This window comes from Rhinolophus ferrumequinum, chromosome 18 (assembly GCF_004115265.2).
Source record: "Rhinolophus ferrumequinum isolate MPI-CBG mRhiFer1 chromosome 18, mRhiFer1_v1.p, whole genome shotgun sequence".
Classification (NCBI taxonomy): Eukaryota; Metazoa; Chordata; class Mammalia; order Chiroptera; family Rhinolophidae; genus Rhinolophus; species Rhinolophus ferrumequinum.
Window position 1 is genome coordinate 49,364,220 of NC_046301.1, and position 15,965 is coordinate 49,380,184.

The 15,965-nt window shown below is 59.4% G+C and overlaps 1 protein-coding gene across 6 annotated transcripts in view; it reads right to left on the reverse strand.

Annotated features, from left to right (window-relative positions):
• The window catches only part of BRD4 (bromodomain containing 4), a 77,619-nt gene that overhangs the window by 3,209 nt on the left and 58,445 nt on the right, over nucleotides 1-15,965 (reverse strand). For all 6 annotated transcript variants that reach the window (XM_033134321.1, XM_033134324.1, XM_033134325.1 and 3 more), the window contains 7 exons: nucleotides 14,882-15,091; nucleotides 14,168-14,367; nucleotides 13,569-13,864; nucleotides 12,421-12,531; nucleotides 3,497-3,549; nucleotides 3,038-3,380; nucleotides 1,874-2,464 (listed from right to left, as the gene is read on the reverse strand). In XM_033134321.1, the coding sequence (XP_032990212.1) occupies nucleotides 1,874-2,464; nucleotides 3,038-3,380; nucleotides 3,497-3,549; nucleotides 12,421-12,531; nucleotides 13,569-13,864; nucleotides 14,168-14,367; nucleotides 14,882-15,091 (1,804 nt within the window). The remainder of the gene's footprint in view (nucleotides 1-1,873; nucleotides 2,465-3,037; nucleotides 3,381-3,496; nucleotides 3,550-12,420; nucleotides 12,532-13,568; nucleotides 13,865-14,167; nucleotides 14,368-14,881; nucleotides 15,092-15,965) is intronic.

A 15,965-nucleotide genomic window follows, 5' to 3' on the forward strand; every position in this document is an offset into this window, starting at 1 on the left:
GAAATAGCCCTAGGTCACAGTGGGCTGGCCCTTCAGGACCGGGCAGCTGGCGGAGCCACCGAGTCCTGCCCTCAGCTCTTCCATCCACCTCAGCAGGGAGACACCCTCCTGTTTGAATCTGACATTATCTCGGTCAGCTGTACCACGGGACAAACCCCACTGTCCACAAAAGAAAGCCACCTCTCTGCAGAGCATGTGCTCCTGGTCCTGTCTCCTGTCTCACGCTGAAGGACGTGCTGGCCCTTCTATGGACCACCAGGCCTGCTTCCAGCTGCTGCCTCCCAGCAGACACCCTCAGGCCGTCCATGGGCTCCCGGGCAAGAGGTGCCCATTTCAGTGAGCCTGGAGCTGACTACAACGGACCCTCCTGCACTTTCTAGAGCCAAAACAGCTGTTTGGAGATGACACGATGGTAAGGACCAGCCTACCCCTGCTTCTTGGCCCCCAGCCCTGTGTAGCTGGTTCTGCTGGCCTGGGTGCTAGGCGGCCTTGGTCCAGGCCTGTCAGCCAGCTGCAGGCACACGACTGTGACAGCCTCCTGCCTGGCGAGCTCCCTCAGAGCACCTGCTGAGGCTGTTCAGGGCGACAGCAGACCCACAGGCCTATGACGTGTAGGAACTGCTTGCCTGCTGGTGGGTTCTTTCACCAGCACCTAGAGGGGACTCCGATGGTGAGGGGTGGCGCCTGCAAGCTGGCCCAGTGCCCGGGAATGCCTGCTGAGCTCCTTCGGACTCCAACAACTTGGCCTTTGACTCAAATCCCCCAGCTGGGCTCCAACCCACACTGCTCCCTGTGATGACCCCTGGCTGAGGGAATTCCAGGAGAGGTGGCCAGAGGGGACCTGCCCAGGCCCCACTGCTGGCTTTTCTTAAGGCATCTCCTCACCCGTCTATCATTGCCCACCATGAGAAACCCAGCCTTGCTCAAGGGTGAGAACAGGCAGAGCTGCACAGCTGCCAAAACTAGTACCAGTCTTTCCCAAGGAGGACAGGCACAGCTGCACAGCTGTTCTCTGCCTAGGGCTTCAGCGATCTACTTGGCACCTCAAAGCTTTTGCTGGGTTTAGGAGCAGTCACAACATGAAGTCAAGACCTCGTTTTTCAATCTGTGGGCAGCACTGCTTCATCCCGCGTCAGGCCGCTGGCCTACAAGGCTAAGTCCAGGGACCTCAACCCTGACCTTCATGTCACCACACCACGAAGCATCGACCGCCACATTCCGCTACTAGGGCCAGCCAGGATGTTTTCGTTACAGATGCTTAGACAACATGCCCAGGAAAGGCAAGAGGGCGTGGCCTGACCCATGTTGTCGAGGGAAAAGGGCAGCCTGGAGCAGGCAGCAGCAGATGGGACTGGTTCCCAGGGACGATGGGACACACAGCACCTTTGAGCTTCAGCCCAATTCTCCCCGACAGTCCTGGCACCACCAGGGGGGCCTCATGGTGGGGAGAGCTGCGCCCCTGTTCCTGCAGGTGCTCATGTCCAGGCCTGCCCATGATTCTGCTGTGATCGTACTCCCCTCGTTTGGTTAAACTAGCTCTTGCTCGTCTGGTCACCTCCTCCGGGAAGCCTGTTCCGACCACCAGAGGCAGACCCACTGCCTCCCTGGGCTCCTGGTTTCCCCCCCAGCAGAGATCACGATGCATTGTAACACTTTTGATTGTGAGTTCCAAGAGGAGGGCCAGTAGGGGTCTTCATCTCAGACACTCCGTTTGTAGGCAAGACAGATACACAATAAACACACCTACACCCCGTCAGCCACCTCTCTCCAGCCTCAGCCCGAAGCACCAGCTGACTTGTCTGGCTGCTCCAGGATAATACCCTGGGCCCAGTACCAGGCTCCCCCGGAGCCCAGGAGTTGGGGGGCCACTTACCTGTTGAGTAGGGGTCCGACTTGTGGTGCCGGGGTGAAGGGTGGTGCTGGATGACTTGCTGAGGCTTCGCAGGCTGGGGCGGGGGCGGCTGCTGTCCCGGGGGTGGGTGGGGGGGCTGCGGGCCTGGGGGTGGCGGGGGCTGCTGGATGTGGGTGGGGAACTGCATGGATTGCATGTGCACAGGCCGGGGGGGTGGCTGGTGCTGTGGCTGGGGGGGTGGCTGCGGCTGGGGGGGTGGCGGAGGCGGCGGCGGCTGCTGTAGCTGCTGCTGCACAGAGGGGTGGGGTGGGGGCGGCAGAGGGGGTGGCGGCTGGGACTGCACCTTCACGGAAGGGAGTAGAGGTGTGGGGGGCTGCACCTTCTGCAGCTGTTGCAGGTAGAGCTGCATCTGCATGGAGGTGAGGGGCGGGGTGGGCGGTTCCTCATCCTCCTGCAGCAACACTTGGGGTGGCTGGGCCATGGGGGGCTGTGGGAGCAGGGGGGGCTGGGCCAGGGCGGGCGACACTGCTGGGGGTCGGGTGGGCTTGGGGGGCAGGGCGGCGGCTCGATTGCTCGGCCGCGATGGCTGCTGGGGCAGAGCATTGTGCAAAGCTGGAAGGACACAACAGCGCGCAGTGAGGCTTCTGAGGCCCCAGCCTGGCCCTTCACTCCATGCTGACCTCCTTCCTGCCCACCTCCCTCCAACCGGCATACTCTCCTCAGCCTCCCAGTAACTCCAGAACAAGGCGGTCCCAGGAAGGTCTGCAGCTCAGGCCTTTACCAGTCACCCTGCCCTGTGCTGAGCCCTCCAGCTCTCTCGCCTGCCCGCCCTCCCTCCCTCCCACTGCTCCCATCTTCACACCCTGCCCCCGACCGCCCTGTCTGGGATGACTGTGTGTCCCACCACCCCTGACTGGGAGCGCCAGAGGGGTCACATAATTTTTATTCACAATGCTTGACCCAGCAGAACCGAACCAGCATCTTCTCTATCAAAGCACTGATTCTAGGCCAAGCCTATCCTGGGGTGTCTTAATTCCCACAATGGCCCTGGGAAGGTGCTGACATCCCGTGACAACTAGCGCTAAGATGGGTTCCAAGCGTTGCTCCAAGTGCCCAGTCGCAAAGTGGGGAGACCAGGACAGGAAGGGGCCTCCCCGCACCTAGGTGGCCACAGCCGCAGCTCACCTGGAGGAGAGACCACCGAGTGCTGGTTGAGATGAGGCGGAGTGCTGTGCTCGGGCGGTTGGGGCAGGTGAGGGGGCAGCTCGGGCTGCGGCAGGTGCAGGATGGGTTGAGTGAAGTGACCAATGGGGTCGAAGACGCTGCCTGGGAGCTGGGGCTCCAGGACGGGGACCTGGGCAGCGATGAAGGGTGGGGGCGAGGACTTCATTGCAGGAGCAGCCTGCTGCGGCATGGAGGGTGGGGGTGGTGGGGGCGGCGGCTGCTGCTGGGGCGGTGGGGGCGGTGGGGGCTGCTGGGGCCCGGGGCCCGGGGCCTGCTGCAGCTGCTGGTGGTGGTGATGATGGTGCTGCAGACAGACAGACACACAGGCTGACATCAGTCAGGCAGAAGTCCCTGAGCCAGTCCCGGGGTCCTCCCAGGACCACAAAGTCAGGTGGCCACCCCTGACCTGGGACCACGTACCTTCTTCTGCTCCCTCCCGGGGTGCCCCTTCTTTTTTGACTTCGGAGCCATCTCTGCAGAGGAAAAGAGAAGGTAGTGAGGAGGAGGAGACGGAATTGCCTTGGATGCAGAGCCAGGAGAAAACAGGGTGAGTTCAGAAGGGCTGATGACCACGAGACAGGGCTGGCATCTGTCTGGGATGGGACTTGGTCACGGGGAAGAGAGACAACGTGGGGTCACCCACAGGCCTGCCGCTTTACTTGACAGGGACCATGCCTGGAAAGCCTCCTGCCCAGCTCCTGACCCCTAGCTCCCTCCACGGATGACACCCGGGCACTGGGGGCGGAGCGGCAGAAACCTTCTTGCCCAACATCTCCCCTTATTTGCTGATCAGAGGCCATTAACGTGACTCACGAGTCTTCACCCCAACCTTTGTTGTGGAACCACCATGGTGTTCAAAATGATCACATCCATTTGACAGATGAGCAAAGTGAGGCCCAGAGAAGGTAAGGGACTTGCCCCAGGTCCACTGCTATGAAGTAGCCACAAAGTGGCCTCCAACTGACGTGCACTCCTTCCCACCCCTCCTGGGCTAGCAGATATGCGAATTGGAGTGAGACAGTGTGGTACCCATGTGGGCCAAGGCCTGGCTACAGAGCTGTGGGGACAGGTGAGCAGAGTGCTGACGTGGGAAAGCCACAGTGGGAGCGCGTCAGGGGAGGGAGGGAGGGAGGGAAGGAAGAAGGGAGACTGGTCAGCCAGCCTCCCCGGGACCTCCGGGAACAGAGGTGGCGCTCAATGCCAGGGCCAGATTCCCCTTCCTCTTGGGAGACTGGCCTCAGAGAAGGTCCAGGCTGGGACACAGTGGACGTGCTTCAGGGAGAGGGCAGTATGTGCCCTGGTTCCTCAGGGGCCCACAGCTTGTTGCCACCGCTGTGTAAACATGTCTGCGAGGAGTGTACAAGAGCCAGCAAGCCCCAGCATGTCCCACTCCAGACGTTTATGCTAAAGAACTTGCCAGCTGGATGCCCCTTGCCAAACACCACGGGTGTGCAAACCCCACAGGGAAAGAGGCCCAGCTGGCACTTATGGGCTAGGAAATGATGAAGTTGCCAACCACCAGGTGGGAGGTGGGACTCCTGTCGCCTTTGCCTGGCATCCCCTGAGCTCCTTGACGGGGTGCTGGCTCTTGCTGCTGGGCTCAGAAGACAGGCTCTGCCCAAAGCAGGGCTACCTCCGCTTGTAGTTGCTTCACGAAGGGCCATGCTAAGCTTCTGTGAGGCACATGGCCTCGGGATGCCAAGTGCCACCACAAGGGATGAGAAAGGACCTCGTGCCCTGTGAGAGCTCACCACTCCATGGAAAAGACAAGACAGCGACACACACCTTGGCAGCTAGACACATTCTCATACAAATGGCAGCAACTGGGGATATCTGGGACATGTGAACCATAGGCCCAGCCCCAAACAGGAACACGAGAGATTCCAGAATACAGGACTCGGGATGCTGGGTCACAGTAAGAGACCCGGGGAAAGGGACACTCTCGTGGGTAAGACGTACCAAAGGGGGGAGTTGAGGGGGTTTGCAGGGTCAGGGCCACAGGATGTCTGGTAGCTGCAGGGCGGGAGTTGGGGGCTAGACTAGAGAGGACTAGAGAGGCTGTAGGCCCAGGTCACAGGGACCCTGCGTGTGCTGGGGGAAAGCTCGGTGCGGAGGCCACTGAGCCAAGGAAGTGGAAGAGGCCGGGGTGCTCCTCATGAGTGGGCTCCTCTCCCTGAACCAATTCCATTAAGATAAACTGTAGCTTGCGGGAGGCTGGGGGCCACGGCTCATATTCTGGGCATGCTTTTGGAGGGCCTGGAGGGGGAGCTGGGGGAAGAAGGGGGTTGATGGGTCAATTCTGACCAGAAGACACGTCATGGGAGAGAGAAGGGTGGGCTCGGTCAGGGCAGCCTGCCATTGCGTGGCCTTAGGGAAGTACTGTGTTCCACACCATGTATCTACCGCCCTGTAGGCCCTGAGCGGAGAGGCCCATACGAGAACTCGTGGGGACAGAGTGCAACGAGACCCTGGGGGTTCTAGGCAACAACTGTGGGCTGCCTTGGAAAGGTCACCCCAGAGCTCCAAGGCCGTGCCAGGCAGGAGGGAGAGAGGCTGGGAGGCGCCCAGCACACTCCCAGCTCCACAGGACTAAGGGGCTGGCAGTGGGGACCAACGGAGCTGGAGCCTGTTTGGGATATCGCGTCTGGCTCACGTGGCCTGAGCCTTGTATCGCTGTGACTGGTGGAAGACAAGACAGGAAGTGCACGGCTTCACGACATACCAGCCCCAAGACACCCCCACACAAAACTCTCTAGAGAGGGTTACATGAAGATGGCCTCAAGTACTGTGTGATCTTTATTCCATGAAAATCTTGAACTCAACACAAATGTCATCTTTACATAGGATGGTAATTGTACAAAGAATTAAAATGTTTTTGTAAAATCTGATTAAACACTGATTCCTCCCCCCACCCTCCCAACTCAAAGGAAGGAGACAGGATGGAGGGTAAGGGCAGGGCAGAGGCACGGAGCCCCCCAACTGAACTAACTGGGAAGCCTTGGCACTCGTGGACACCCGGGCCTCCCACCCCTGACAGCAATTCCTCGGGCCCCGAAGCCCACTGGGGTTCAGGCCTGGCTGGCACCTCCCACAGCCCACACAAAGGGGGCTTTAGTCCAAAGTGAGTGGGCACTGCTCTCTGCTGTTTCTGGGGTACTGGGCACAGGTGACAGCTCAAGTCTAAAGATCAAGTTCTCTGCCAGATGAAAACCCCACGGGCACAGAGGACGGGGTCCCTGGATAGCGAGAGAGCAAGGACCCCTCAGGAGAGCTGGCCTGTGGCTACGGCCCATATGCAACTGTGGGAAGGGCTGGGGGCGGCACAACGGCAGACACTGTGGGAACCCAGGCTGCCATTTGTTCCAAGATAGCAGAATCTTCCCAGAAAGACAATGCCAGCGGCTTCCCAACTGTCCTGTGGGAATCTCCAGGCATGAAGCCCCCTGGCCTCAGCCAGCCAGGCCGAGCTGCACTGGGAACACATCAGGCACAGGCCAAAGGGCAGCTCAAAATAGTCTGTTTGGCAAATAGAACTTGACTGGAAGCCGACTGGCCAGAGGATCAGGGAGCAGCCTGGGGCTCTAAGCAGCACTGCAGGACCCTAGGGGTTCTGGCCAGGCTGGAGCTAGAACCCAAGGCCAAGGCCAGTCTGGGCCAGTTACAGATGCTTCGGCCTGCCGACAGTGAACTGCACCTCCTCCAGCCTGCTTGCAGTTCCAGAAGGCTGACTCCAAGATGCGGCCAGGCCTTGAAGAAGTACACACCAACTACACTTAAAAACGCTCCTTAGGGGACTTCTCATCAGGCAGATTCTGCTGAGATGCTGGATTCATGACCAAAAAAGGGCCGATATTTATTTTTAGAGCAAAAAAGTCTATTCAGTGTCTCTCAGAGGACTTGGGTGATGCGGCCACCCTGGCCTGCCCCATCCCCAGCAGCTGCCATCATTCCAGGGCACTGAAGACGAGGAGGGTGCTCGTGGGCCACGCCCCTCAGAGATGTGCAGGGAGCCGGCCCCGAAGGCTGACACCCCCACCACTGACCAGCTCAGTGCTCTGGGTTTTTAGAGCCCCTTCTCGCCCACTAGGCTGGACCCTGACCCCACTGGGTGGCAGGGACGATGGGCTCCAGGGGCCAGGCGAGCTGGCTACATGGCCACTCCTCCCCGAATGCCCTCACCAAAGGCCTACCCGGCAGCTCCTGCCCATTGTAGCCTGTTTCTAATCACCCGGGAGGGACAGAAAGCAGCCAAGGAGGTCCTTTCCCTAGGAGACTTTAGAAGTGGCCAAGGAAGTTGGGAAAACGCCCAACAGGCAACAATGGGAACACAAATCGTAGGACTCCAGGGGGCTGTGAGTCAGCTGTGGCTGGTGACAGCCTCAGGGGCCACCAGAGAAGGTGTGCTGAGGGACAGCTCTACATGCTAGATTGTTCTCCCTTAGGCTGAATGAGATCTCCCCCGGGGCTAACAGCACTGCCAGGTCCAGGAGGGAAGCGCTTAGGATCCAGAGTCCCAGAAAAAGACGGAGGGATGAAGAGAGAAAATATACTCGTGACGGGGCCTTGCACACAGCAGCACCACACGTGTGCGTGTACAGGGGGACTGTCGTCACCCTCTGGGAGAGGCCCCCCACCCGGAAGGCTGGGCAGGACAGCCAGGCAGTCTGTACACGGGAGGCCCGGGCGGCCAGCCAGGCAGGCAGCCTTCCCGGAGGCGGGACTAGGCGTGAGCTGCTCTGATGGACATGACTAATGCACCCGGGGACAGGCCCAGGGCTCTGAGAATTCCATAACTTGATGGAGTCCTGTCCCTTTCACGGAAGAAAATGGACTTAAGCTAGAGCTTGCTGGGAAGGAATCTGGAACTGAAGACCGTTTTATTAAGAGTCCGTGTCCAATGATTAGGCAGGACCTACATAGAGGGAGAGAGAAACCAGTGTGAGAGAAATGGTGTGCAATGTACCGTTCAAGTCACAAGAACAGAAGAACCGCAGACCGAGCCAGCCTCCTGTGCCCTGCTTGCGAACAGGGCACCAGAGAACGGCGCCGGAGCCTAGGAACCCTGCCCCAGCCTGGCCAGCCTCCGGTGGGGACAGACCCACCTTCCCCCCTCAGACGGGCCACAGATGTCCACACTACCACCCTGAGCCTGTTATGCTTCTAGATAGACCTGCTTCCAGTCATGGGTCCCCTGTGCGCCTGAGTGCACTCTGGCACCTCCTTTCCAGTCTCGGAAGGTGAGAGGCCCCTCCTGTCCTACTTGCCGCCATCCTGCAGCCGAGCCTGGTGTGCCACGCTACGAGTCCCCAGCGACTCTGAGCTCATCCCCCTGGGTCTGCTTCGCTGCACCTTGTTCATCTCAGGGAGCCGACGCGGCCCTCCCTCAGGGCTTGTGTGGAGGGAAGAAAAGCCTCCAAGACAGAGGCTCTCGCGTGTGGCACTTCCAGCTAACACCTCATCTCTGCATTCCTACAAACCCCAAGAAAAAAATTACAAAAAGAGGAACCAGTTACAGACACTGTTAAGGAGAGGGAAAAAAGTAAAAAAAACGGGCTGAGGAGAAAAGTCGTCCTTTCTTTTTCCAAGGCATCCAATCTGGCTCCCCTTGACCTGGGATAGGCGTGGGGTCATTCCCACCCACACAGCAGAGCAGACGCCTATGCTGGAGTCACGGACGCACCAGCACTGCACTCCCATGGCCCCCCAGTGTGCACATGGGAAAATCCCGCCCACCAGCCAGTCTCTTCCTCGGGGTACATTCCACAAGGCTGGCCCCGCTCGGGGGGCCCCAGAATCCCACCAGCTGCGACCCCCGTGTGTGTGGGTATGTGAGGGGTCAGCTGGCAGTGCGGGCACACCGGCGACAGTGCTGTTCTCCAGGTCTCTGCCTGCTCCGCCCAAGAGCAAGCGGCACGCCCTTGGAGCTGGCAGCAGCGGCCCCAAGAGCGCCTGGGACCAAGTCTCTCCGAGACCCCGAGGGTCGGAAGCTGAGGCCGGCTGCCTGGGAACAATGTCCCATGGCCTCCATGTGCACTTTCCAGCTCAAATCTTTCCAAAACATCAAGCATTCCTTTTTCCCCTGGAGCTATTAAAAAACACCCACATGCTCCAATCCTGGGAAAAGGAAACGAGACTAAATAAAATAGCTGGAGAGTGCTCCTGCTGCAACCAAGCCCAGGCCAAGTCCGAGACAACTGCCCCGCGCCTCCCTCAAGCCCGGCCCCAGCCCAGGTCCCTGGGGGCAGCAGTTGCTCCAGAGAGGGACACGACACGAACTGTGTGTCCACCCCACCCAGAAAGAACCCGATCAGCAAGGTTATTGGGGGGAGGCTGAAAGAAGAGCCCCCGGACATCCCTGGCCCCACATGGGCAAGGATGACATGATCCCAGCACTGGTGACCCAGGGGCCACACCTCTGCCCACAGCCCACCTGGGACAGCAGTGGAAAGGGGGGAACCAGGGCACCCACCTCCAGCCTGCCCAGCTGAGATCTACAAACGCCTTAGGGGTACTCACCCCCTTCTTCCAATACTGAACCACTGAGCAGACAGATTTCAGCAAGCACTGAACCTCAACAAAAGACCACAAGCCCAGTGAAGGTGGGTTCAGAGGATGTGGTGGGACCGATCCATCGTGCTGCGTGCTGCTAGGCAGTGGGGGGCAGCACGCAGTGATCTGGGACCAGGCTGGAAAGTGGGGCCCCTGCCCCCCGCCCCCCATTCTGTGAGCACACGGTGTCCCTGAACTGCAGCATAGCCCCCAGCACCAGCCCCGTGCCCTTGGCATTCAGGTCTAGATAGCGGCCAGAGGAGGGGTCCACCTAACACCCCCCATCCCTAATTTAGTGCCTCTGGTTTCTTTCGGTGACTCATGTCTCAGGGTTGTGTCAGCAGAACTGACCCTTACTTAACACAATGACAAAAATAGGTCCTTTCAGGAATTTCGGCTCCAATCCAAATGGAAACACAAGAACAAGGAGGGCAAAAACAATTTAAGCCCCAAAAGACCAAGGAAAATACCTCCAATGCCCCCCGGCCCCCGGCAGAACTGCTTGTAACTGGTTGCAGAAATCAGGGCTGCCGGGCTCCATGGACCCAGCACAAGCAGCTGCTGGAGGAGCTGCCTGGGAAGCAAGTGGTTTCCTGGGTTGGATGGGGTGGCGAGAGCTGCATTCAGTGGTGCAGGGCACAGGCTCCCACCCCAGGACATGCAAGGTGCAAACCCACAGGGCAGGTCCCTCCGGCGAGCAGAAGCCCCAGCCGGCTCATGACAGGGCTCCCCAGTGCACACTAATGGGGAAGAAAAAGCCAGGCCCACGAAGACAAAAAGGACCTGCACAAAACCCAGGGTGCGGAGGGTGCCTGGGAAGAAGGACAGGCTGGAGGTGGCTGGACTGCTGGGGCCCGGTGCCTGCAGCTCCGAGACTGTAAATCTCGCCCTCCTTCCCGCCAAGACAGCTGTTCCCAGGACTCTCAGATTACTTGTTGCACAATCTTTCCACTTTCTTTAAAAGGGGGAAAAATGTGAAAAAAAATAAAGAAAACATCTTGGCAGCAGCAGAAAGCTGCTGGAAACGCCGTCACAGACGCCCCACTGAGGTGGCAGCAGGCGGGTGCAGGAGTACCCTGCTGAAAGCAAACGCACCCTAAAGAGGAGCTCAGGCCAGGGACAAAGGCCACCGTCATAGCCCCCTAAGGCGCCACACCAGCCAAAGCAGTTCCTCCTCAGCCAAGCTGCACCGTTTTTAATGACCAGGTCCCCTGCCAGTTTCAGCCCTTAAGAGTTTAGACTGGTTGGGTCCTTAGAAGACTGCGACACCCCTAGAAGGAGCAGCCTGCTAGGAACCCGAGAGAGAAAGCAAACCAAAGATATGGCTAGCACACAAAGTGAGAAGTCAGTGGCTACCAGGAATGCTAATTCGGCCCAAGAATAGGGCCATTCACCCAGCTAAAGGCAGTGGGCCTGGCGGGGTATGGGGTGCAGCACCCCCTGCTGGTTGATGGATAAAAAAAAGCAATGGGGGGCGGTGATAGAAAAGGGGTCAAGGATGGCAACAGAAGTGGCCCGTATACAGTAGGTCAATAAATACAAAACACGGCCTAATGAATTTCACCTCATTTAGGCCCATGCAAAATGAGGTAATCCAGCATTTGAAATCCTGGAGGAGCCCTCAGCCTCCCACTCACTTGAGAAGCCTGGTACCCTAACTGTAAAAGGGAAGTGACAGTGACGACGCCCAGAGGCCCTTGCTCCTCCAGACGGAGGCAGGCTGAGCCCGACACGAGGCCCCCATACGTACACGCCTCGGAGCAGCACCGCTCTTCCCAGCTGCTGAGAGGAATCCTCAAACCTCCATGCTACCGTCAGGTCCCATTATTTACATGAACTGGTTCAGTGGAGCTTATCTTTTATTTCCAATTAGAATAAAACACCAGAAAAAGGACAGGTCCATGAAAGAACACGCCAGGCTTTGTTGTCCAAACACACGCTGCCCACTGTGAAGTGCACCCTGCCACCTGTTTGGAGGGTCGGGCTGAGGTCCCAGGGCCAACTATCAGGCGATCCGCAGATCTGTCTGCTCAGCTGATGGAGCCAGACCTGACCAGGGCCACCCCGCAGACAGAGACACGGCCAGCTTCACATCGCAGCACGGGCTGGTGGCCAGCTCTCTTCCCTAGCCCCTCTGGGCCAGTCTGAGCATTTGCTCCCCTGAGAATCATCAGAAAAGCACCCAGCTGGAGGAAAGGCCCCGTCTCCCCACCACTGCACGGCTCTCAGCGTCTCCACCTGCCCCACCTCCCACGCTGAAGCTGCTGCTCGGGGTGGGGCACATGTGCAGACCCCTGGAGCCTAAGGAGGACTGTGAGAGGTACAGGACACGCATGTCCAAGTGTGTGCAGAGTCAGGAGCGGCCAACACAGTAGTGAGCACACTGAGGAGGATGGCAGTGCCCCGAGTCCAGTGACAGCAGGGGCGACGGCAGGCTGCTCCACACCTGCGGAAGCACATCACCTGGGACGGTGGCACCACATGCAGGGAAGGCTGGGGGGATGGGCAAGGTTACACTAAGATGGATGCCACCGCCTAGGCCCCAACACCCCACCTCCCACTCCCCACAGGGCCCTGCAGTGTCAGCACCCTCAGCCACTTGTCCTCTCAGCCCAGGCCACCGGGGTGACGGGGAAGAGAAGTGGGCGCTGGACTACCCACTGCAGCAGTTGGAGGATTCACAGGGTGGCCAGGTAAGTTCCGATGACCACACGTGGCCTCTGGCAGCCAGGACACAGGACGGAGCGGTGCCGAGCGGAGGCGGGAACGCGACCAGGACCGAGGAGGAACCTCACCTGTTTCGGAGTCTTCGCTGTCGGAGGAGCTGGACTCACTGGTGCTCTCCGACTCGGACGACGAGAAGCCTTTCAGCTTCGAGGAGCCGGCAGTCACATCGACTTTTTCGGCTGCAATAAAGCCACAGGGACTGCATGAGGCGAGGCCCGCGCCCAGGGCTGCTCTCGCCCAGGCACACTCCTCTGCCTGCAGGGAGGGCCAGGGGGCACTGCGCCCCATGAGCCCGAGGGCTGCCCCTAACGGCCAGCTGCGATCGGCCCAGATCCCCGACAGGCCCACGTTTCCCGGTGGGAAGATGCTAGCCTACTGCCCGCTAGCCAAACAATTGGCTTATGTTGGAATTTTAAGCCCTCCTCCCCCAATCTCTCAGAATCCCCTCTGCAGAGTTCAGCAGGATTAAGAGACAGGCAGGAGGGAATCTCCTAAGACGAGGATTGTCAGGCTAGGATTCCCTCAGAGACTTTTCTGGCAGCGGGTGAAGAGAACCCTAGAGGACATGACAGACAGCCAGAGACAAATCAAGACAAGGAAAGAGCCCTGGGGAGGGGCCCAAGGACCCCTGGAGTCAGTCTGGGCTGGGATGAAGGCTGTGTGCAATGCTCTGATGTGGACCCTAAGTCCTACTGGTCATTAAGACAAAAGCTGAGTCAAAACAAGTTACTTGCAGCGTGAAAGGGCTGCCTGGGAGACTGAGAGAGGGAGCCACGCCACGCTAGAGGAGGACGGGAGGCAGGGCAGAGCCACCCTAAGGCCTCGCCTCCCGGTCTTGCCCCTCAGAGGCCCAAATGGCGGGGAGAGGGTGGTTTTGGGCAGAAGACTCCGTGGCAGCAGCTGAGGACAAAAGCAGCTGCTGCTCAGAGCTCTTAGGACTCCGAGGTGCAGGTGGACCCCAGACGGTCACGAGCCAGAGAGGTCAAGAAAGACACCAACAGCCCAGAGTAGAGTGTGATGTTACAAGCCTCCAAGTGTCCATGTCAAGGACAGATTTTATCATTGGAGAAAAAGCCTGCAGAGGGAAAGGGCCAAGTCTGGAAGGCAGTCACCTGAGGTACCCAGGGGACCTCCAGGTGGAAAGGGCTGGAAGCAGCAGCTCGGCCCACCCTCCTTTGTCTGGGACCCCCTCCAGCCCCAGGGGGCCCAAGGGCACCTTGAGGTTTTCGTTTCTTCCGCAAACAGGAGGTGACGTAGCGCTCCAGTTCCCGGAGGGTGGATGGCTTCAGGGTCTCGAAGTCGATCTCAATCTCGTCGGGGTTGGAGTTCTTGAGAGAGGGCTCCCGTGACTGGATGATGTGCACCACGCGGCCCAGCTTCTCCCCCGGGAGCTTGTTGATGTCCAGGCTGAGCTGGCGCTTCTCCTCGTATGACATAGGCTTACACTTGTCCTCCTCCTCTGACTCGTACGCTGGCGGGGGCTTGCTCTTCATGGGCGCCGGCTCCTTCTTGCTACGAAGGGACGATGCAGACGCCATCAGGAAAGGGTTCCCCAGGAAGTTGGGCACCCACTCCTCCATGAGGGGCTTGTGGGAGGCTTCCATGCCCCCACCCGGCTGCTTTTCCCAGGAAACGGGGCGGGGCTGGGGGGACTGCTGCAGCCTGTCCTTGCTGTCTACACAGACAACTTGCCACACTCCCTCCCTCGCCAAACCTGGTGAGTGCCAGAGGCTCATCCTGGGGAGAAGGGCAGACGTGGCCTCCCTACGACCGGGGCAGCTGGGGTCCCCACTGGGGCAAGTTGAGGGCACAGACCTCGTGTTGCTGTTGCTGCTGTTGTTTTTCTTGGTCTTCTTGGGAGGAAGTTCCTTGGCTTTGCTTTTCTTATTCTCCTCCACTTCCTCCTTCTTTTTGTGCTTTTCTTTTTTCTTCTCCTTCTTGTCTTTCTCTTTTTTCTTTGGTTTGTTCTGCTGGGGCTGCGAGAGGGCTGCAAGCTGCTCGTGCACGGCTTTGAGCTGCGGAGCACACAGGAAAGACACACCGGTCACCCTGGACTTGGCATGGATCACCAGGTGTCAGGGCCCAGGGGTGCGGGAGGGGGCTGGCTGTCAGCTGTGACCTGCTGTCCATCCCACCCAAGCCCTGGACTTCAAGGGTGGCCAGAAGAACCACCTCAGCCTCAAGGCTGTCCTGGTCCCAGGAGAAGGGTCCCTAGAAGGCTGGGCAGTAGTGCAGACACTGCGGCACTAGAGCCTGATGGCTGGCGTGTAGGGGGCAGAGCAACCACGCAGCTCCAGGAGAGAATTTCCTGGCTCGGCCTCCTTCCAGACACTGAAGGATCCAGAAGCCTCGCCTGTGCCCAGTTGACCGCCATGTCTCCCCCACCACATGCAATGCACTGATGTATATGTTCAACATGCCCGTGACTTAGCACAGGTGTCACTGGGAATTCTGCTCCTACTGGGACTCCAGAGCCACGACTGCCCAATCCCTGGATTCCGAGGGGACGGGGGCTCCTGCTGCCCTTACCTGCTCCTGGAGCTCAGCCAGCCGCTGGGCTCGCTCCTCCTCAGAGTCGTCAGTTGAGCTGTCACTGTCTGAGGAGCTATCGCTGCTGCTGTCACTGGATGAGGGCGGGGCCACAACCTTGGTGGGGGGTGGCACCGCAGGGGAGGACACAGCTACCACAGCCTCCTCAGGCTCGTCTGGCATCTTGGCAAAGCGCATCTCGAATACATCCTGGGGGGAAAGCCATGCCCATCAGGGCTGCTGGGTCCCCAGGCATGTGGGCAGAGGGTGGCTGGGCCATGGCCCAGTGTCACCACAGCCTCACTGGCTGCTGGGATCGACTGACTAGGAAGCAAGCAGGAGGGTCAAAGAGGACTGGGCCATCAGTGACCTCGTCCTGCCACTAAGGTGAGGGGCTTGCCTGGGCTCCCTGGCAGCAATTCCAACACTCTTCTCTCAAGTCTCACACTGAGGCGAAAGGAGCTCCTGCTGAGGTCTGGCACCCACGGCCTGGGAGGCACAGCCCAGGGAAAGACAGGTACCTAAGTCCCAGGAGGCAGCCGCCCACTGAAGCTGCCAGTCTGGGAAATTCTTGATAGCGGGCTGAGGGCGGGACCCCTAGTGCCCTGTGGCTCCCATTAGATTGGCACTCCACACATCCTGAGGGAGGCTTCCGGATGCCAGGCAGGCACCAGGACACACAGCAGGCAGAACAAGAGGCACTGTCCAGCTCCAGTTCACATTCCCACAGGGAGCAGGTGGGGTCTGCAGTTTTCAAGTGTTCCAAGCAGAGGGGACAGCAGGTGCAAAGGCCCTGCCTGCAGTGAAAGTACTGTTAGCGCAGAGCCCGCGGCCAGTGCGGAGGCCGAGCCCCTGCTGCAGGAGGCACACGTCTGCCTCCTCGCTCCTCAGATCACCTCTGGGGCATGGAACTGAGTAGAGCCGTGCCACTGGCTGAGGTATCTCCAGGGTGTGCCAGGCAAAGCGAGAAAGGCACCAGACAGCAGATGTGGGGATGCCGAGGACAGGCCACAGGAGGGAGCTCGCTCTGCGAGGCGTAAGCAACCTGAGCAGAAGCTACTGGGCTACTGAGTTCAGGATCCTA